Source organism: Alosa alosa, chromosome 15 (genome assembly GCF_017589495.1).
Source record: "Alosa alosa isolate M-15738 ecotype Scorff River chromosome 15, AALO_Geno_1.1, whole genome shotgun sequence".
Classification (NCBI taxonomy): domain Eukaryota; kingdom Metazoa; phylum Chordata; class Actinopteri; order Clupeiformes; family Clupeidae; genus Alosa; species Alosa alosa.
Genome location: NC_063203.1, coordinates 1,262,351 through 1,286,054, shown reverse-complemented (window position 1 = coordinate 1,286,054; position 23,704 = coordinate 1,262,351). Strand labels below are relative to the sequence as shown.

At 40.2% G+C, this 23,704-nt stretch overlaps 1 protein-coding gene across 7 annotated transcripts in view; it reads right to left on the bottom strand.

The window, feature by feature from the left end:
* The window catches only part of wdr95 (WD40 repeat domain 95), a 94,148-nt gene that overhangs the window by 27,794 nt on the left and 42,650 nt on the right, over window positions 1-23,704 (bottom strand). For all 7 annotated transcript variants that reach the window (XM_048264354.1, XM_048264359.1, XM_048264357.1 and 4 more), the window contains one exon: window positions 741-858. In XM_048264354.1, coding sequence (XP_048120311.1) covers window positions 741-858 — 118 coding nt within the window. The remainder of the gene's footprint in view (window positions 1-740; window positions 859-23,704) is intronic.

Genomic DNA, 23,704 nt, shown 5'->3' with positions numbered 1-23,704 from the left:
TATATATATATATATATATATATATATATACACACAGCTGTTATTTTTACTTCAAGCTTACATTGATAAGTGTTCATTAGTGTATTCTGAGTATCATTCTGCTGTATTAAAACAAAGAATGTTGATCAATATTGAATTGACCATTTATTTTTACTGACTGTCATATACTCCAAGCTAACATCTAACCAAGTAAGTGGTTTTCAAGAATACTGTAAGACTGTGTAATCTGAATAATCATACTGTAAGTAATATAATGTTATACACAGCAGCTTTTTTGCATTTACATGCAATGGTAATTCCCTGGAATTGCATTTTCTAGTTTTCATTCTGATACCCTCAGGCAACCCTTCTCTGGCATGTGCATTTAGGTGTGCACAATGATACCAAACTGCACTATGACTATTTTCTCCATTAAGATACACTGAATGACTGAATAAAAGATTGAATACATCTGTACTACTAATTGTGGTGAAACAGTTAATTTTAAACATCACTATAATCCAATAATTTATCATATTTTTAGGGGTACCAAAAAATCAGTTCGCGCCATTTTAGAATATCTATGTAAAATATACAAATATATATATCTCTTTTCAAACTTTCTTTGCTAAAGCATGCAGCTGTAAATGTTGCTTTGAATTTCATTGCATCACTTATAAAGCATTCTTCCAATAATCTGTAAGGGTACCAACAAATTCAGCCACAACTATATATTTTAATGTTAAAGCAAACTTGATTACCTGCGTTACCCAGTCCTGGTGAACCTTCCATCTAATGTAAGACACATTTGTACAAAGGGCTGCAGTGTCAATTGCAATATTAGGCACATTTTCAACTTTAGGAAACTTCTTCCATGTCCTATGAACAAATAAAGAGTAAAAAAAAACAATTCATATATAAACTTAATGCAAAAAGTAAGGAAATTTGTGCTTGGTAGGTTATTTCTCTGTGGTAACAATGCTGAGTATGTGGGTTGCACTCATTAAAAATTTGCCAAATCTTCTCTACCATTCCCAAACAGCTTATTCTACCATTGACTCGTTTGGTGTTTGGAAGGATTGAAGATTTAAGAAACATGACATATTGGCAATTTAACAATTTATTCATTTCACAAACAGGAGCGTCAGTAGTGTGTGGAAGAACCATACACAGCCACAACAGCCTGGCATTTCCTCCTCATGCTGGTCACCAGCCTGGTCACTCTCTGCTGTGGGATGGCATCCCAACCCATGAGTCCAGAATTTGGACTCATCACTGAGCATAACGTTCCTCCACATGTTCAGGTTCCAGTGCATGTGTTGCTGACACCAGCGCAAACGGGCCTGACGGTGAAAGGCAGTCATGACAGGACTCCTGGCAGCCCTATGAGACTGGAGATTGGCTGCGTGCAGTCTGTTCCCGATTGTCTGGGCAGAGAGCCGTCGGCCATATCGTCCTGCAAACTTTGACTGCAGATCTGTAGAAGACAGATTTGGCCTTCAGTTTGGAGATGGTACTAGGGCTCACTCCAAATAATGCCACAACTTGGTTTTGCGGAATACCAGCTTTAAGTTGTCCTATTGCAAGAGCCCTATCCAGATTAGTCAAATGTGGCATGGTGGTTCTTGGAGCAGACACTTACTGACTGTAGCTGTACTTACAGTAGTAGGACCCATGCTGCCAATCAGGAGATTTGCAGCACCTGGGGGTACCAGAAGCTCAAAACAAGTGTCAATAGCAACAGCAATAACCTGTTTGGCAATGGCAGAGAAGATTTGGCAAATCTTTCATGGGCACAACCCACATACTCAGCTCTAATGCTCATCCCACAAGTGCCTGTTCTTTACAAATGGGGCACCATTAGAAAGGAAACTAAACAGGCTTTCCAACGGTATAAGATTTATTGCCAAAAAACATTGTAACATTGTAAAAAACAACAGAGAAATAATCTACCAAACACACATTTCCTTACTTTTTGTGCTAAGTTTATAACAGGAATATTTCACATGCAGCAGCTTCGTAATATAATTTCCATCAATGACCATATTAAAGACACATTTACATAAGCCTTGTTTATATTGTGGGTGTGGGTCAAAGCTGGGGCATAAACTTACTTCCTGGCCCAGGAGCATTTACAATGGGCTAGGTTGAAACAGGGCTACACCTAGAACTTAAGCTCAGCTCAACAGATAGGGTCACAGGTCCAAGCCCCAGTGCTTAGATGTCAAGATGAACGGTTACAACAGCTACTGTTTTGTTTATACTAGTAAAATTGACTAGGCTCACACTGTTTACATAATTTAACACCCTAATGTAACACCCTAAAACATAGTAACTTCTCACAAGTAATAAGCCACAAACGTAATAAAAAAATACACTTTTTAAAGTAATAATCCCACAAATGTAATAACTCATCTCCCACAAGCAAAATGATTATTAGATTTTGGAACATTATTACATTCTCTTCCAACATAATTCATTTAGTGATTTTCTATCTGTTTTATCAGTTGTAAGAGTATGTCGGTCAAATGTTTCTACCTTTACTTATTATTCATCATTTACCAGAGGCCAAGCAGTAAAGCTGCGTATATGGCCCCAATCATAACTAGAAATGCATCTCCGAGGAACTGCAAGAGTGGGCTTGATCAGGTACAGTTCGCCAAAAGGATTGCAACAGTACCTCATTTTTGAAAATCAGGCGCACGAATCAGAAGTTATCTGCATTAACAAAACATCCAATAAGCCAAAATGCATAAATAATGCAGTTGCTATGCTGGTTGCTAGGGTAATCATGCTGGTTGCTTGGTGGTTGGTAGGGTCACATTATAGTGGTGGTTACTAGGTTGTTGCTAGGGTAATTAAAATGGTTGCTAGGGTAATTGGTATGGTTGCTAGGGTATTGCTAGGGTACATATGGTGGTTGCTATGCAAAATAACGCAGTTGCTAGGGTAATCATGTTGGTTGCTAAGTTGACATTATAGAGGTGGTTTCTAGGTTAATAAGATGGTTGCTAGGGTGTTGCTAGGGTAATTAAGATGGTTGCTAGGGCGTTGAGTTAACGCTGTGCGTGCACAATATAAAACTTGAATTCAGTTAAACTCTATCATTAGACTATATCTGCCCTACAAGATTTTCGGCCAAGGAGCCGCTACTGATGACCTGTATGAATTGACATGGATTGGCTGCGCTATCACATCTTTTACATGACCTGTATAACTGGTACTGGCTATCAAATGTCCCTGTGGGAAAGCCTATGTAGGAAAAACACGCCGGGTTCCAGTGGTGGACATTACTTGAGTACATTTACTCAGTTACTGTACTTAAGTTGCTTTTTCATGTATCTGTACTCTACTTTAGTATTTCAATTTTGTTAAACTTTTTACTTTTACTCCAGTACATTTCGAGGCCAAATATCTTACTTTTTACTCCACTGCATTTTGTGACAGCTGAAGTACAGCTGAAGTTCCTTTTGGAAAAAAGACTGTACAAAAACATGTGTAAATGTATATTTTCTATTAAGCGAGCTAGGCGTCAAATAATGGTGTTGCCTATGTTGTCATATGCACTATTTACTGTACCTTGTTGACCCCTTTTCACAATATTGATGTTACCATAACTAGCCTCTTGACGCCATCAAGCAAATGATAGACAATGATCGACAATCTGACACTATCAAACACAAAAGGGAACATCTTGATTTGGTCCGAAAGTGTAAAGCATTTAACAAAGAAAAATGTGGTTACTTTGAAGTATCTAAGATAAGATATCACATTAGTTTGTTTTTAGTTATTTCTACATACAACAAGTATTAGCTGATTTTGTCCTTGAATGGAGGAGAAAGGCTCAATGAATGCATATGTCTGTGCCGAATCATTTCAACAATGCAACTGTATTAGGCATAATACATTTCAGGACTTTTACTTTTGATACTTAAGTACATTTGAAGGCAAGTACTTTTGTACTTCCACTCAAGTGGAAATGTAAAAGGAGGACTTTTACTTTTACTGGAGTAACATTTGACCATGTGTATCTCTACTTTCACTCAAGTACAGGATTTGTGTACTTCGTCCACCACTGCCGGGTTCTGAAGACAAGGATAAGGACCGAAGCAACAGGAACAAAGATGAAAAGAGTCCCTTGGCTGTTCATTTGAACAAATTAGGATACCCAATCTCAGCTATGAAATCTCTACTTTAATTGTGTGTTTCCAAGGGCATGGAACTAGGCTTCATCCAAGTATTCCAACGGTACCTCATTTTTTGAAAATCAGACATAGGCCTACGGGTCAAAAGTTACATGCATACACCTTCATAGACACAGACAGCCCAGCCCAGCCCAGCTTCATAATTATGCAGATGCTAGATGGCTTACAACTCTGCCACAAAGATCCTTGATTACTAACAAGATAGAGTAACGTAATTCGTTACTATGGGAGCAAAACGGGACAGTTCCGGTCTGCATAAGAGTGGGAGTGTCACCTTACGTCACTAAATACACTTTCTCTCTTAACAAGCAATTCGGTTGTTAAGTCCGACGTCACGGACCCAACAGCTTTTTGGGCAAAAAAAAAAGTTTACCAACGCATGACACCTACATTTTATTGAGGGTTGTTTATTTTACTGTCTATGGAGAAAACTGAGCGGCTCTGAAAGCTGTTGGACCCGGAAAAAGATTTATTAGCCCATTATTGCATCATCACTTAATAACCGAATAAGAGTAGCCAAACAGACATACTTGTGTTTACAGTATTATTGTCTATAATCCTGTAAGATACCAGTGAATCATTCTTTAGGACATGGAATGAATAATTTAATTATTTATTTAAATTATTTAATTAATTAAATTAGACAAGGCAAACGAGGTGGTGGAATTGCCTCCATTCTCTCAAACAAATATAGCTGCACTAGAGTCAACTTTGGCGAATTCGCTTCCTTTGAGTATATTGCCCTCACTCTGAAGGCTGACCCAGCTGTACTTCTATTAACCTTATACCGCCCTCCTAAACTATGGACTGGCTTTCTCGACCAGTTTTCTGAACTTATGTCGCTCATCATCACTAGCTATGATCGGATAATTGTAAATGGCGACTTTAATATTCATGTCAATAAGACAACTGATGCTAAAGCCAGTAAGTTCCTTAATGTGTTGGACAGTTTAGAGCTAAAGCAGCATGTTACAGGACCCACCCACAACCTTGGCAACACCCTCGATCTAGTCATTTCTAGAGGGATAGAAGTCACAGACTTATCAGTAAATGATACACAATAATGATCAGACATATTTATATCTTTTAATATAGTACTACATACTCCAAACATTCATCCCGAAATTGCAATCAAATCGCAACTCTTGGACATTAGAGCAGAACAGCAGTTCATACCTCTTATAGACTCCATAAATTTAGATATTTTACATCATCCCATTGATCAAATGGTAGAGGCTCTCAATCGTGAATTAGGCGCTCTGTTTGACAGAGTGGCACCCTTAAAAACTAAAAAAAGCCCTGTAGCAAACTGACACCTTGGATGAACGAAACTATCCATGATCTAAAAAGATCATGTAGAAAAGCTGAGAGAACATGGAGAAAAACTAAGTTACAGGTTCACCGTGCCATTCTAAAAGAAAAAATAGCAAATTATAATAGAGCTATTCGGAATGAGAGAAGGAACCACTTCTCTAAGGGTCATTCCACGTCAATTCAACCAGGGCCCACGCACTTAGGTCTCAAAAAATTCTGAAAAAATTACCAGGTGTACCTATGTTACCCAGGAGACACACTGTAAAATTACTCTTATGTAAGATCAATACTTCCCAAGATACAGCCAGTTTTACAGGGGGAGGGGTGTGTCGATTTTATTCGGGCTCTTTTTTTTGTCAAAGTTCACAAGCCCACAGCGCAAGAACTAAACCATGTAGGAGGCTCAAATTTTGCATGCTGGTACATAAATAGGAATAGTATGTAGCAAAATCGTCACGTTTGGTCTGGATAATCCTGCATGGTCATAGCTGTCCCTCAAAGTTGATACAAATTTTATTGGAGTTTTTGCCTGGGCTCTGTTTAAGCCTTCAGAAGACACAAGTAATTGCTGAAAACAGTGGAAACTCTAGGGTGTTGTTCTCTACCATTGATAGGCTATTGCATCAAACACCTTTTGATACACTCAGTCAGGCATCCTCTCTAAGATGCGAAGAATTTGCAGACAAAAACAAAGTAATTTCTATAAGGGAGGCTATTGGTAACACAAGTAATATGTTTGATAGTACACCCAAAAACATCCCCCCAAAATTAAGGTTCTTTAGCACTATTACTCAATCTGAGCTTGGTAAAATTATAACTCAAACCGGCTCCTCAATATGTGTTTTGGATCCAATCCCTACTAGATTCCTCAAAAAAGTATATGATACAGTAGCTTAGCTCCCTTTATTCTCAAGGTAATAAATACCTCATTAGAAACAGGTATATTTCCAACTGCTTTTAAAACCGCTGTTGTGAAACCTTTACTTAAAAAGTCAAATCTTGACCATACCAATCTCAGCAACTACAGGCCTATATCAAATCTACCGTTCCTGAGCAAAGTACTTGAAAAAGTCGTTTGTAATCAGTTAAATACCTTCCTCAACGAAAACAGTATCCTTGAAAAATTCCAATCAGGTTTTAGATCAAATCACTGCACAGAAACGGCTCTAGTAAAAATAGTCAATGATCTCAGACTGGCCATTGACTCAAACAAAGTCTCAATCCTTATTCTTCTGGATTTGAGGGCGGCATTTGACACCATTGATCATAGCATCCTAATTCACCGCCTTGCGAAGTGGGTGGATCTCTCTGATAATGCTCTAAACTGGATTCAAACCTACATTACTGGCAGAGATTTTTATATCAGTCTAGGAGATCATGTATCTGAAAAACCAAGACTTGCCTTTTGGTGTGGCCCAGGGGAGCTGCCTTGGTCCCCTGCTATTTTCCCTATATATGCTTCCGTTGGAAAACGTCATAAGTCAGCATAATGTAAACTTCCACAGCTACGCAGATGATACCCAATTGTATATTTCTGTGGAGCCAACTAACCCAGATGGCCTTTGCTCCCTCACTGCATGCCTAACCGTGCCCGTGCCGAACATTCCATTTTTGGTGCTGGATGACCTCCTCACACAAAAAACCTTATTTCTTGAGTATAATACATACCATCAATGGGATATACATACCACTGTAATCAGAAGGATCAGTTCTATGAAATGATGTAAAATACATATGGTAATGTTGATATAGTTATGAACAGTATTTGAAAATCCTCTCCAAATGTATATCCGGAATTTGTCAAAATTTAATTTCATTCACATAAAAATGAATTTTCATCATATTTCTCTACAAAATATAGAGTGTATGAAATGTGTATGAAATGTTCAGCAAGTTGTGGGCTATTTAACTAAAAAGACTGTTGGAATATCATTAACCTTTCAAAAGTTTTAAAAAAAATGCAAGAAAACGGGATTTAGAATGTTGACAGAATTCACATTCACTTTCTCAACATAAAAGTATGCATAAAAACTAATAATCAAGTCAGAAACAATGGTTTAGATGTATTTGGTCTATAAGAATAAACCATTTATTTGTATATAAGCAAATGCTACAGTCAATAAGAATGACATTAAAAAAAAAAACATACTGTACCTTACCAGTAATACAGGAAGTAAGTATACTGTATTCATTGAAGACCTTTTCGGAAAAGAGACATAAAATACATTTGATTCAACAAATACAACTTCCTTATATAAATCAGTATAATATGAAAATTATATACATATATAAAATGTATTATTATTCATGAAAAGCTAGGAATACAATCAACATCACTCAAAACTCAAAGTGCATACTTAGAACAAGCCTGTGGAGAATAAACACATACACACATATACACACAAACTCATACCCCCACACACACACACTTACAGAGGAGGATAGGGAAAGGTGGGGTGGGGAACCTGAAGGTTGAACACAGAAGAGCTATGACTCATTACTAAACGCATCCCCTTTTGCAGAATGCCAAATCTGACAGCAATTTGTTTATAAAAAAAGATGACTACACAGCATAAACTCACTTGCACACCCTAAAACTCGCCATGGTCCAGGGTCCTAGGTCAAGCTAAGCCTTATAAACACAATTTTCCACAGACCTTCCAACAAAACACACAAAGTAGCACACAGAGTAGCACTATAGAAAGAAAGTTAACCCATCAAATGCTTCCACTTGAACAGGTAGACTAGGAATAATGGCCTGACAAGAAATAATATAGCCATGGGTATATCATTTACTAATCACACTCTCACGCAGGACATTTTGCCCAATTAACAGAACTATATAAGAGGCTATTTCAAAATACTATCGGAAACAACAAACAAAGTCTGTGGTCGGCATCTCCCATTTAAAACAGTGATTCACAAGGCATATAAGGGACAGGGAAACACTAGACCCCAAAGGTAACTGCCCCCCAGTTTTCTATCAAGCTGAAGTTGTCCTTAAGCCGCAGAGGGGTGGTTCTCTAGTTGCAGCTGAGGGTTGTCAAGATGTCCTTTTGCCTCAAGTCGTCTTTAAAATGGTGGATCCCAGCATCTTCAGTTCGGTTCCTGGAAAAGGAAAAAAAAAAAAGTAAGAATGTCTTACTTTCTGTTCACATACATACATTATGCTGAGAAACAGTTGAATAAAATATCCAGCGAAATGAAAAAGTGTGCGAGGGCAGCTATAAAAGAACAATTGTGTCTAGCTAGCTGGTTTGACAAATTGGTCTTGTTTTTATGCCTGTAGCTCACAGATGAGTGTGACCAAGTAATCTCCATGCTTGGTCACAACTGAATGGTTCAAAATAGAATAATAAACAGACTAAATTAACATACAAATTAATATACAGTTATACATATATAAGACATTTCTTAATAAATACACTTGTTACCAAAAGCCTTCAACTTTATTTGTATGATCACCACTTTTAAATTAATGTTACTGCCCCTTTAAGACGCCTTCCTAGCCACGAGCTAGTATGAGTTAGACGCGAGCAAGTTCACATAACGAAAAAAACGAAAAGACGCAAAATCATTCATCATGGGACAACATACAGCACCGAACTATATAGGAATTAAACACCTTTCACGTCTTTTCTATCACCAAACCGAGTCTGTTCTATCACATCTAAGCGACAATTTCGTGGTGCTTTCAATAGTATTGAAGACTGTTTTGGTGAGTTTAACTTTATTTCCTAAAGTGTAGGCTATCTGAGTTCAATGAAGATATTACAGAACATGCTAGCTGCTAACTGTATAAAACCATCACCAGTACCCAAATACAGCTCAGTTCTGTAAGTGTTTTTATTGTTTTCTGATGTTTTTATGTTACAAAGGGAAATGTGTTTAAGATTATGCCCTATCTTTTGACATTTCGTGGATTATTTTACGGTTAAATAACGTTACGTTAACTTAGCGTTTTGTGAGACCGTTTGGTGTTGCCATGGCGATACAGTCAGTGGCAAGGGAAATGGCATGTACTAACGTTACAGAGTGTTTTATTTACTTTTATGGCCTGTTGTGCAGGTGAGTTTATCAGTTTTCTTTCTATGATACAGACAGTTAGCGGTGCACTTCATCTTTCCCTGAGTGTTGGTGACACGCCCATTTTTGGGCCTGTCCTGTGGTTCATGGACTCGTATGCTTTCAGAAAAATAAAGTGTCTAATATCTGTAAGCATTTGCCTGAAATTTGATCACAAATTCAATCTTATTACAGAAGCGATCATGAAATGGAAGCCAGGGCTGGAAGAGGAGGTGGAGCTCCTGATAGCTGAGGTCTTAAAACATGCCCCTGCAGCCAGCCCACACCAAAAGTTGAAACGAGAGGGGCATATCCCTCCAAATCAATTATACGAAAATGCCGACTATTAGGGAACAATTAGTGCTATCATATTTTTGTACACCACCTCAAAAGGATATGCAGATCCATGCCCTACTTTTTAAGCTTGTTCACAAGACGTGGTTACTCGTCTTCATCTTCAAGCCAAACAATAACCTTGGCGGCTCGGCTCGACACCATCTACACCAGCGGTCCCCAACCACCGGGCCGCGGCCTACGACATGAGTTTAAAAAAAAATGCATGCAAACTAAACTAAATTTAATTCGCAATAATGTCACGTTTTTACATGTCATATGCCTATATGCAGTTGTTTGATTGCACGCATGTTTGCATTTTGCAAGGTCTATTTTCTTACGTCTGTCTGTCCCGCCTTCAACACTTTTACATATTGCCTTCAGCGCTGCGCAGCCTCAGGTCAGCTCACTTCACTTGATCAGTTCTTGGCGAACGGTAGTGTCACACGAAGTTAGCTAAACTGCTAGAATGAGCAACAAAAAACAAGCATCTTTAGCAGGTCACTGGCCAGAGTGTTTGAGTTGCGAGAGCAGAAAAAAAAGTCACCGTTAGCTGCACATTTTAGTGATGAGGACTGGGTGTCAACTCGCTTACCTGTGTGACATATTCGGGTTGCTTAATAACCTCAACCTGTCACTCCAGGGGAGAATGACGACTGGCCGATAAAGTTGCTGCATTTAAAGCCAAGCTTGATTTGTAGGGACGACGAGTGGACCAGGGTGTATTTGATATGTTCCAAAAAGTAGTGGGGGTTTTGGGAGAGACTGAGGGCCCGTCCACATGGAGACGCTTTTTAGGTTAAACGCAGAGGTTTTGCTTCGTCTTGGCCGAGCGTCCCAACGAATCCTGTAAACGCACTGCCCGAAACCGCACTTTTCTGAAACCTGGTCCCAGAGTGGAGAAATCTGAAACCGTAGCCCGTTTGAATTCGTTTAGACAGCGAAACCGCACATCCTGCTTGCGTATCGATGATGTCATTGCCACACCTCAGCTGCCCTGGACTTGCACTTATAGTATTGCCTAACAATACTAGTTTTCATACATGACATTACCTACGATTACACTCCGTAAGATAAATATCACAACTGGTGCTGCGCAGCGCCGATAGCTTATGACTTGGTGGACTGAACACTGTTTTTTCCCGGTGTTTTTTAATGCATTCTAGCTACTGCCAGTGACGCGAGAGAACTTAAGTTATTAGGAAAGTGCGGTGTAAGTTTAGGCTACTATTGATTTGTGCGTAGTGCCAGTGTTATTCATTTATTTTACATGTCTTACAACTTATATCTGATTTCACTCGACTGTGAATGCATGCATTCACAGTCGAGTGAAATCAGATATAAGCATACAAAGACGCTTAGAACTCACGTTAAGCCGATGGTAGCACACTGAATGCAAATGCGCGATTTGATTTGATGCAGGCAAACGTATTGACTGTTACTAACGAATGTTTTATAGCAATATTATAAATGTGCCGACAGAATAGCCTAGATCTTGGGTAAGCCTTGCGTTTAGTAGCCTAATTGCGGTGATAGTCAAAACTAATGTGAATCACGGACTATCCTATAACCAAAGAAAGTAAAGGTGATTAGTAGGCCTACCTGCGTTAGCCAAATAAAGGACGGGACTGCATCCTTCACAAACTGTAAAATAAAGTTTATTAGTTTTACAGTTGACTACAGTTGACAGTTCACCATCAGTCCACACAAACAATTCTGGTTTCCTTGCACTAGCCATTTTGTCATAGCCTATTCTGTCTGTTTGTAAAGCACAAACTTTGGTCAATTTCTGTAAAGAAACAGTGCCACCTATAGGCCTGGGGTATGAAGTAACGTGTTGAGTCGTGTTGAGATGGATCCGTTTGGACACAAATATTCTTGATGCGGTTTCAGGGAAGACGGAGGAAAGAAAGATCGGTTTTGTACGTGTGGACTAGCCCTGAGGCAGGGCCCTTTCTCTCGCAGCTGGTGCACGATCACCTTGTTGCGCTCTTAAATGAGTTTGAGCGTTACTTCCCATCCTTCAAAGATTCACGGCAAACCAATGAGTGGGTCCGCAACCCATTTGTCAATATCCCGAATAGTCCTAACTTGTCAGCGCAGGAGGAAGAGCAGTTGATCAAAATTGCAAATGACGGTGGTCTTAAAGGTGCCATGTGTAATGTCCGCCAAAAATCAATTCATACTCCACATTCCATAAAAGATGGGGGCAGTATACCTCCAGAAAGTGAGGTGGTTTACCCTAGAGTAACAACCGAGACTTCGTGTATTGCAGTTTGGCTAAGCGGTTATGTTGTCCGCGATACTGCCTCCCATGGCGAAACTGGTATTGAGACACCTGTCGGGCTGTGGCTAGTAATTTAGCATGCTAATTCAGGTTGATATCTCTGCAGCACTATACCTTGTTATTATGACCGCCGCGCAGCGAAGCGGCGGTCATATAGGTTTAGTCAGATTTTTTTCTTTTTTTTTCTTTTTTTTTTTTTTTTTTTTTTTAGCATGCCCAAATTTCCGTCAATGATTCCCGGGACACTGAAAGACCGGGTACACTTAAACTTGGTGGACATGTAACCCCACATGGATAGCATGGAACCATCGTTTTTCGTTTTGATCTGTAGCCCCCGCTGAATTGGACCCCGAAAGGAGGGTAGGGCAGACACAGTTTTCTGTGAATATCTCAAAACCGTAGGGTTTAGGAGGACCATTTTTTTTTTGTATGTTGATCTCAAGGGGCCATGTCAACCCATTCCATAACCACTCATTTCATGTATAGCGCCACCTAGTTAAACAAAAAAGTAAAAATGAGGTGTTGTAATTGAAGGTATCTGTGACCTAACATAGTCAAAACTGCACAAAATTGGAAGTGTAGGATCATTATGACACCCTCTGTATGCACGCCAAGTTTTGTGGAATTCCGTTCATGGGGGCCACACAATAAATTAATTTATGTTACTATACACCAACTGGCCTGTAGGTGGCGGAGACAGTTTTCTGTGAATATCTCGAGAACCGTAGGGCCTAGGAGGTCCACCTTTTTTTTGTATGTTGGTCTTAAGGGGCATGTCAACCCATCCCATTACCACTTATTTCATGTATAGCGCCACCTAGTTAAAAATTAAAAGCAAAAAATTAGGTGTTTTCATCTCAATATCTCTGGCTGACAAGGTCAAAACTGCACGAAATTAAAAGTGTAGGATCATTATGACACCCTCTGAATGCATGCCAAGTTTTGTGTACTTTCGTTCATGGGGGCCTTACAATAAAATAATTTATGTGTACATTTAGTGGCGTACACCAACAAGGATTCGGGACACTGAAAGACCGGGTACACAAAACTTGGTGAGCATGTACCCCACATGGATAGCATGGAACCGTCATTTTTCGTTTTCATCTGCAGCCCCCGCTGGACTGGACCCCGAAAGGAGGGTAGGGCAGACACAGTTCTCTGTGAATCTTTTTATGGTATGTTGGTCTCAAGGGCCCACATCAACCTGGCTCATAATCACTCATTTGTGATTTGCCCCGGTAAAAAATGAAAATCAGTAGGATTAAAAGAAAGCCAAAATAAATATTCATCATCATCATCATGGCTGCATTTTCAGTATTGGCGAAGTAGTCGTTTGTCCACTAGATGGCGATCGTTGCAGTGAGGCGTAATTTTGTTGGAAGTTAAAAGTGGGTTGGAAAAAAAATGGGCGCTTCATACAAGGACTGTAATTTACCGCAGCGAACATCTAATAAGGATAGGGCGATGTTCACATGAAGTGTAATTCCCATTTCTTCTTGAAGCCGAAATAAATCTGAGGATGTTTATCGGACATGCTTGGTTTTTACTGCAGGTAATACGTTAATCTTGTAATATCAATAAGGACCTAGGTAATGTTACCGTTAAGCGTTGGTTGAGTGATGGAGGCATTTGATTTATTGCATTTGTAGAAAACTATAAATGCGGTTATACCAAGCAAATGTATAGCAGCACTGTTTGTATCTTTCGACTGTCATTTATTGCACGTGCTACAAAATCATTCTGTGCAATGGAAGATTTACCAACGTTACACCCGGTCTGATACAGTTTTGCCTATACATGCGTGAGACTGTTTATTTTGTTTTAAGTCGTGCAGGGTGTGAGAGGGGAATCGATGTGCTTTGATTACAGCTTGGTAGTTGTAGTCTGTGAAATTAAAAAGCACGTGTGTGTGAAGTATCCAAACAATGACACCTTCATTTCATTATGGCTGCTTTAGCAAAACACCTTAAGCTACTGTGTAGTGGGTCCCATTTAGAAGTGGCTACTTCATTCATTCGCTTTCCTTGACTCATGGAGCTGCGTGAATGTTATTACAACTTTTCGCCACGATATGACAGTTTAAGTCCGCTTGATACTGTAAGGCGTAAGCCATTGGTTTCAAAGGAGATTTTATTTGTGTCGCCAGCATAGCCTATTGACAATTTATGTTGTCAATAGGCCTACCTTATAATCCTACCTGTAGCTTAGGGAAGCTAACAACTTTCTATTAGGATCTAGTTTGTTAGTTACCGTTTTGTCATAACTCCCTGATGCATTTTTTTGCATTTAGAATAGCCAGAGTGTGTATATCTCAATCGGAAAATTAAACAATATCGGTGCCTATGGACTAGGCTGGGTTCACCCAGCCTGATCTGCCCGCTATTTATTTTTTGATTTCTTAAAAGATTGAGCTTGGTCTGATGAAAGCCAGACTAGCCATGGACCTCAGTTAAACAATGCAAGGGAACATGAATCAGCCTATATTTGCACTAACAATAACGGACAAAAGCTCTTCAACTTTGGCCCGTTAAAATGTGTATGAACAGTCTAGCGACGCATTTCATCAAGGCCCATTTGGACATGTCAGTTATTTGCACCACTGGTTAGATGTAAAACAGCATTTCGTTTCAGACTAGGCTACTGTTACTTAATTTGTGCATTAACAATAACGTTTCAGACTACTGTTACTTAATTTGTGCATTGACAATAAAGTATTACATGAACCAAAGATGACTAAAATCTTATGTAGAAGAAGAAACATTCACAAAAAATCCATCCATCCAAAAATGACCTTTGTTTTTGATAGCTGTTGAAAACGGCATGGAACTGACAGAGATGTTTTTGTTTATAAATACATAAAAAATAAATAAATAAATAACATTATGCTGATACCTTTTGCTTTTCCCAAATACAATGTAGCCTACAGGTGTAAGTGACCTTTCATCAATCCAGTTGCAATGGATGAACTGTGATGAACTGCCCTACTTGTGATTGTTTAGAGATTTTAAAGGTTTTATAACAATTCTATATCTTCTTTGGCTATTCTACAATCTATTCACCTTTTCAGCACCAGTAGGCTACTTTCTGTGCAGCCGCTTACACACTCAGGCATGCCAAACAAGCATACACAAAAGTTTCAAGAGTGGGGGATGGAGTAAAATATGGAGACAAATTGAAGTGTGATTTATTTTCGCGGAACGGATGTACAGGACTGAGCGGCGGTCATATTTTGTACCGCTATGCGGTACATCTAGTTTTTTAAATGACATCATTGCCCTTATTTCTTCTCATTCTTTTGATGCGTGTAGCTCATCTTTTGGATATTTTTACCTCAATTCTTACACATGGCACCTTTAAGAGTCTGTATAAGGAAACCTCTCTGGTGGGTTTTTGGATCAAAACCAAAGCAGAATATCCCGAGATAGCCGTAAAAGCGCTGAAAAACGCTTTCCCTGCACAATGCATGTATGCAAGGCGGGTTTTTTTCGCAATGACTGCAACTAGACAAATTGCTAATCGACTGGACATTTCAAACACACTGAGGGTGTCACCCCCAGATGGAAGCTTCTTGTTGCAGGGAAACAAGCAGGGCTCCCACTGATTATATTCGTAATGCACGTTTAGTTCCCATGTTTTGTTCCCATATTTTGTTAAGCATGTTCACACTTATAGATGTAGCTTCAAGTTGTTCAATATTCATAGTTCATATTGTTCAATTTTCACTTCTTCAAGTTCACGTTTTTCACAAGAGACCGTTACCTTCACTGTTCATACATAACTGGAGCTAGTTCTTTTCAAGTAATGCATGCACATGCGCCCACCCCCCGCCGGTCCGTGAAAAAAAAAAAAAAAGGAATCGAACCGGTCCATGGTACATAAAAGGTTGGGGACCCCTGATCTACACGACGCTGTTTTTTTTTTGTTTTTAAACCGGTTATTATTTTCCCCTGCCATGATTTGCACAATGCATCAGCCTTTTGTGGCCAAGTTACTGAAGCACACCATTAGCTTAACTTAGTTAAACATTAGCTAAGCTTACTACAACCTATGACTGACTGACGCATGTTAATGTTTTCTCCAGTAGTGCTCAGACCTAATGCAATATGTAGGCCTAAGCATTTGAAATTCCACATAAGTCACATACCTTGAAAATGAAATTTAGTACTTTAACAGCTGAATTGAAAACCGAATTGCATGTAGTCTCCTTATTTCATGCGACAGCTTAACAAACTGTTTCAACAATGTTTTGTCTTCTACGCGAATTAGGCCTAAATGTGAAGCCTCTGCACGGCCCGCGGCGCCATCGACTGGTTTGGCATATGCACTACAGTACTTTTAGCCGCTTTCACCTCTGTGTGCACGCAAGTTTTTTCTTACCGGTAGGCCTATCGTTAAAGGTGTGAAAGCGGTAAGAGGAAATACACCTGATGGTTTTGTGTAGACATAGCCCAATTCTAGGCGAGACATCTTTGTGCAACAAGCTATAAAACTCCAAAACAATGAAGCTTATAGCCAAAAAACGCATGAAATCATGGTTCACTAACATTACAGCTATAGCAGCAATGTAAACTGTAGGCCTACAGTTTAGCTGCAATATGCTGGTGAATCAACACAAGATTGTCTCCATGTTTATAAAGTAACTGTCAGACGTCGTACATTAAATGTGCATACCGTATACCGGATCATACCGCGACCATTTCACTCTCACACTCGCGTTATATCAACGCATTTACAATCCTCAATAATGCTTCTAACGAGCACAGACTGATAACAGTATGAACTAAACTTAACAAAGGAGCAGTATCAATACTTACGGGTAGGCTATCTGAACGCACAGTTATAATACAGATTATAAGACAGAAACACCATCCGCATCTAAAGTCCACTGCTCCGTTATTCCCGCGACTTGGTAGCCTACCGTCGGCGCCGGCATCCTCACACTTGATCTAGGCTACAAGTGCAAGGGCGAAGGAATGACCCAGCAGCAGCAAAAAGTCTAGCGTAACCAGCTATTGCCATATCCTATTTAAGTTTTGACTAAATGTAAAATGACTGTTGACAATGTAAAATTAATATAAATGCACTCACCTGTTCTTTTATTTGTTCTTCACAGGGTCGGATGGAACAGCAGGTAGACCATCCGCAAAATTGAATTTCCACATTATTTTAAATAAAATATCATTTAAATTTGTTAGTGTAGAGCTGTCTTTTCTTTTGAATAGGCTCAACATTAGCAACAGCCAGTCAAAATGCAGGTAAAATATGAATGTGGATAGTCTAGGCCATCTCAACTAGATTTTGTGCGTGGCAGTCATAAATTGATACTTGTTAGACAGCTGTCTTGAATAGGCTTGGGGTCAACAGCCACCAGCCAGAATGCAGGTATATGAATGTCTATTTCAGACAACTAGATTTTGTGGATTCTATGGGCAAATGAGGACTGTGCAGATCCGCCCTAACGTGCTGGCGACATTATGGCAACCTTTCTCAGGAAGGTTGCTACAATGTTGCCAGTATGTCTTTTGGTTGCTGCGACGTGGAGGTTACGTGCGAGAAACGTTGCCAGGATGTTGCGGCATCGCGTCTTTCACCCGCACATATCGGCAACGTTAAAACTTACGTGGCGGCAACGTATGTTTGGTAATAAAGTTAGTAACCGCCACGTAACAGCGACGTAACTGTGTTAGCTGTGGCATCCGGCTGTCCACGTCAAATGCACCAACTCAAGTGACAATATTTTTTCAAGACTCATCTTCAAGTATCCAAAACATTTCGCGCCATAAACCCCTTAACCAATCATATCAAATTGAAGCTTATGTTGTCAGCATTACGGGGAAGATTTCAGAAATAAAATCAGTCATTGGACAGCTGAGATATTAGACGATTGGTCATCGTTACTTTTGTAACGAAATTAGAACGGTCGGGCTCATAAGGGTTAATCAGTGGATGAGCAAAACATTTTTTGAAATGACAAAACAGAGGTACTTTTGGTTGGACCAAAACTAAAGCGAGATATTGTTCTTAGTAATCTGGGGAACTTGGCGCACCAGGTCAAACCAAAAGTAACAAGCCTCAGTGTCATCTTAGATGCAGAGTTAAGTTTTAAGCCCCATATCAGTAAAGTTACTCAGACAGCTTATTTCCACTTGAGAAACATTGCCAAAGTGCGGCCCTTTTTAACTCAACAAGATGCAGAAAAACAAATTCACGCCTTTATCATTAGCAGGTTAGACTACTGCAATGCACTTTTCACTGGTCTTCCCAAAAAACATCTAAAGAAATTGGCACTCATACAGAACTCTGCGGCTAGACTTCTAACTAAGACCAAGAAGAGAGAACACATCACCCCTGTGTTGGCTGAACTGCACTGGCTCCCTATTTCCTATAGAATTGATTTTAAGGTTATGTTAATTACTTACAAAGCTCTGAATGGCATAGCACCTTCATATATCTCTGAGCTTTTAATATATTATCAACCACAAAGGAAACTTAGATCATCCAATTCTAATCTTCGTACCCAAAGTGCTCCACAAACAAAGTGGAGAAGCTGCTTTTATCCATTATGCCCCCAAACTATGGAACACCCTGCCTCTGTACATCAAGCAGGCGAGTTCTAGCCTGACGAGCCAGACCCAAACTATGGAACACCCTGCCTCTGTACATCAAGCAGGCGAGTTCTAGCCTGACGAGCCAGACCCACATTAAAATGTAGGGTCTGGAAACTCACCGTTCGCAGTACTCAGTCCGAGGGGCGGGATAATCAGTTGTCTTTCAAATTCTCTCTGCATGCAATAGGACAGCGGCAGCGCTATGAGTCCCATGCGTTTCCCACCAGCAGAGCTAGTTGGCTAGTTCAAACGTTTGCCAACTTAATAAAAGCTTAACTCGTGTCACACTGTTTGCTAGCAGCAACATCCATCTTATTTGTTTTCAAGTAGCAGGGAATTCAAGCCAAACCGTTGCAACTCTGCCATCAATCATTATGTTAAGCCCACCTAACGACTCTATACACGATTTCATTGGCCTGATTAAGTTTCGATTTCTGGAGCTCACAAGCCAACGGAGAGTTGCTAGACTAGCCCTGGCAGCAAATGTAATGCTTCCGCTAGGGGCACGTCTAGATTTCTAGGCTAGGCGAGTTCAGTAAATATTTTTAAAAAAGATCTGAAAACATACCTGTACAGGAAAGCTTTTAGTTAACTCATCTGATCCTGTAGACTACTTTTTCAGATTATTCTACATCTGCTGCTATTGGAGGGCGCAGCCAGCCAGAAGCAGATGGGCTCCCCCTATTAAGTCAGGTTCTGCTCAAGGTTTCTTTCTGGAATATGGGAGTTTTTCCTTGCCACAGTTGCCATATGGCGTGCTTGTGGGGGGTAAAGGGTTAAGGCTGCCAGTCTTATGACCAGTGGCGTGCACAGACATTTTGGGGGGCAGGTGCTCAGGAGGGGAGGGGGGGGGGGACTTTTAGCGCATGTAGAACACTTAATTATAAAAAAAAAAATTACACGCACATGTTGAATTAATTTGACTTGTGCTGCAATTAGTAAATCAATATACAATTAAGACAATAAAGAGACCAAAATGTGTTAATTTATGTTGCCTAACAAAACCTATAGGCCTACAACAGAAAACGTTCGTCTTAACACATAGATTTGCAATTGCAAACTCTACCGAAATTATTTGTAGCCTATGTGGTCGTCCTCACGTTATCTGTCATTGACTTGGGCTACAGCGTAAAGCTTTATCAGGTGACCAGTCGGCTAAAAATGCTTAGTTGTTTGATGCTGTATGAGACATTTTACTGCACAGCAAAATGATTACACGTTGGGCTTAGAGGGCAAACTGTACGATTTTACTTGATCTGTAAGACAATAAAGAAACCAAACAGTACGAGAAGGAGTTATAGTGAGCTACTGACTGTTGTCATTACATGAATGCAGATGGCCATTTTTCACAGGTAATGGGGAACTTCCCGTTTCTTCTGTCACAAATGAATGTGTTAATACATGTTGCCTAACAAAACATATACAACAGAAAACGTTCTTCTTAACACATAAATTTGCAAAATCTACCGAAATTATTTGTATGTGGTCGTCAAGTTATCTGTCATTGATTTGGGCTACAGCGTAAAACTTTATCTAGCTTCATCTAACTAGTTTATCAGGTGACCAGTCGGCAAAAATGCTTGTTTGGTGCTGAATGAGACATTTTACTGCACAACAAAATTATCACATGTTGGGCTTAGAGGGCAAACTGTAAGATTTTGCTTGATCTGTATGTTACCTGGCTGACGGGGCACAGGAGAAGCAGCCTGCCAGCGACCATGCCTGCTATCTGAAGACGCTTACTGAACTGCTATGGTGCTGCGCATCTGGCGTGCCCTGTCTTGTGACCTTGTAGTTCAATGACAAAGGAAGAGAGATGGGCTGGTCGGTGTGCGCAAGGAGGTGGCTCATTTCGGGGCATTGTTTCAGTCGTTTTTAATGGCTCAGGTTTTCAAAAGATCATTTCAAAACCGACCTCAGTAAAAATCTTAATAATATTAATAATAAAAAAAACAAGTTTCAAAAGGGCATTTTCATTGATAAAGGGCAAACTTCCTAGTGCTTTAGCACCACCTAGTGTCTATGTATGCACGCCTATGCTTATGACATGTTATTTTCTATATTTTTGATATGTTGCTGAGTGGATCATAAACGGCCCCAGCAATGAAGAAAAGTGATTGATAATGACTGACTGACTATTATTGTGTTACATGCTTCAAATGTAAAGCACTTTGAGCTGCATTCTGTGTATGAAAGGTGCTATACAAATAAAGCTTTTATTATTATTATTATTATTATTATTATTATTAGTCTGTGAACCAAGCAAGCTAGCTAGCTAGCTAACGCTAGCTTAAAAAGCTATACAAGTGGATGGCAGTAGCTATGGCAATACAGCTGTGCACTAACAAGTGACTAGCAGTTGAGGGACTTCGCTCAAACTTAATATACTGTTGCTAGTTCACTTGACCATAAACTATCCACTTCAACTAATATCAGTAATGTTATTCAGTTAGTTGTCATTTCAAAGAAATTACACTTCACCGTTTGAAATGTTACTTTAGCTAGGAGGCTAGCTAACTTGCTAGCAACCGGGCAGTAACTGGCAGCAGCACCCCCCACTTTTGTGATAACAATAACAAATAGTGCAACATACATTTTCTAAATGAATGATTTGCAAACTCGGACAGCAAAGAGTGCCAAATCAATGTTAATTGTTGATCAGATCAGTTTTTGACAGGCGCCTAAAATTCATTATCGATGGCATGAGTGGTTGGTCTCTCAAAGTAGAGCGTCGTAAGGGGTTCTACTGTATCTCAGAAGGGTTCCCTTGGTAACGATGGGCTGAAAACTCACAAAATGTAGGCTAAAAAACATCAAGTTAAATTCATGCACAAGGCAACTAAGTTACGATAGGCTAATGAAACATATTAAAGGGAATGAGTTCATGTAGCTCTATTGTTCAAAAAATTATCAACAATGTTAGTCTAGGTCAATGTTTTAAAGAAATTAACCCTGAAGGCAAATCATGTTAATTTTTGGCATACAACATTTTTAGAGGTTTTGAAGGGTGCTGAATTCAAATCTTCTGTATGCCAGGCTCAAAAATGTCCCATAATTCCTCAAAATGGAGAAATCCAATATGGCCGCCACCAGGTCAAAATCGAATTGATCACTTATCTTTTGGACTGTACAAGGTAAAGACCTGAATGTAATGTGCTTTTATAGGTTTTCACATATAGAGAATTCAATGACATGCTCAGATTTAAGATCAAGACTAAAGGAAATGCTTGAAATTAATGTACATGGTTAAAATTGTTGTCTCGGATAATGAATAATTCATGAAAAAAGAGGACCATAAAACAGGTTGATGGTATGAAGAGCTAGGCTACACACTTAGGCTATCCTAATCATCCTCATCCTTCTCCTCTCCAGCAGTGTTCTGACAGGTGCTGCTGCAGCTGCATGACTCCATGCATAACATGCCATTTTTCCTGCAACTGCAGCGCAGGCTTAGACATCCCTTGAAGCAACCACAGGAGGTGATCTCCTTACAAGCTTTTGGAATTGGTGAGAGATAGTAGCTGTGGCACTAACTGATCATCCACATTTGGATGGCCATGATAAGTGTGTGTTGTGTTTGGGCCACCAACATGCTTTCTAGGCAAGGGACGCCCCCAGTCGTGCATGAATTGTTTTATTATGCCTATACACACAAGGGAAGCCCGTTGTCGTTTTTTCTCTGGTAAACGTGTGGGTTCTCCTGTTTCCGAGGGGCCGTCAAGAAAGATTGCAAGAGTAGCCAGGGTGCTTGGGGAGTCCTCAGCAGCCTCACTGTTTTCTCTTAGCACAAGGCCTGCAGTTCCCCAACCTGCTCCTCCTACCAGTCCGTGTGAGCTGGAGGAGGAAGATGAGGAGGCCATTGTGGACGTTAAGACTGTTCTCTCATCTGAGGGAGAGGAGCTACCTTGTGCATAGCCCTGTGCAGCCAGCCCTGTGGGAGGCGAGCTGGCCCGTCTGTTTGAGGAGGTCATTGGCAGGGCATCCAGGGCTCTTGATATTCCCCTTCCAGAGAAGCCCATTGCCTCTGCGTCTAGGTTCCACACAGACATGACTGAGCGCCCAGTGGCGGCGCTCATTCCCCTCCTACCAGACTTTAGTGACTTGGTCTGTCGCCAGATTTCCTCCCCAACTACTTTTCGTAGGTGATCTGGCCAGGCTAAGGTGCTTTCCAACATGTACGTGTGGTAGCTTTATTTAGTTATGTAGCTTTATGAAAATATATTATTATTATGTAGTAGTAGTTGTATGAAAAGATATTCTGTAAACTGTCTGAGGTCCATGTGGTGAAACAGCAGGGGTAATTATAGCTAAGGCATACACATGCTTAGGGGCCAGGAGTTTAAGGTTACGTATAAGGACATGTATGAAGAGAGAATGGGTAGCCTCAGCGGCTGTTCTAGCAGGGTCAGAGGTCACTTGCAGAAATATAGAATGAATACATAGACACATTTACCTTACCAAAAGAGGTAAGGAGGACATAGGAGCTTTGTTCTTTTCTGAGTTAACAAAAACAAGTGACGACATGAGAAGGAAGGGTATAAGAACCATGTACAGAAAGTCAGATGCAGCTTGCTTCATGAACCAATGCTCTGGAATACATTAAAGCCATCGTCTGCAGTATTCATCTACGTTGTTTGGAATTCTTTGGAGTTTGTATTCTTTAAGTAAAATAAGCCACCACATACGGCGAAGGGCTGATTGGTTGTGGCTCACTCCTCCCAGTGGATCAAGCTTTGGAGACCCTCTTCTGTGCCCTCTTCTCCTCTCCCAACTTCCTCTTTGGTGGTCCCTCCTGCCTCAGTGCCAATGGCAGGACTATGGAGGCTCTGCTGGGTAAGCTGCATAGGCCCATAGCGATGCAAGTCCGCCTTGCTAACAAAGCGGCCATTCTGTCCCTGTATGTTTAACACCTC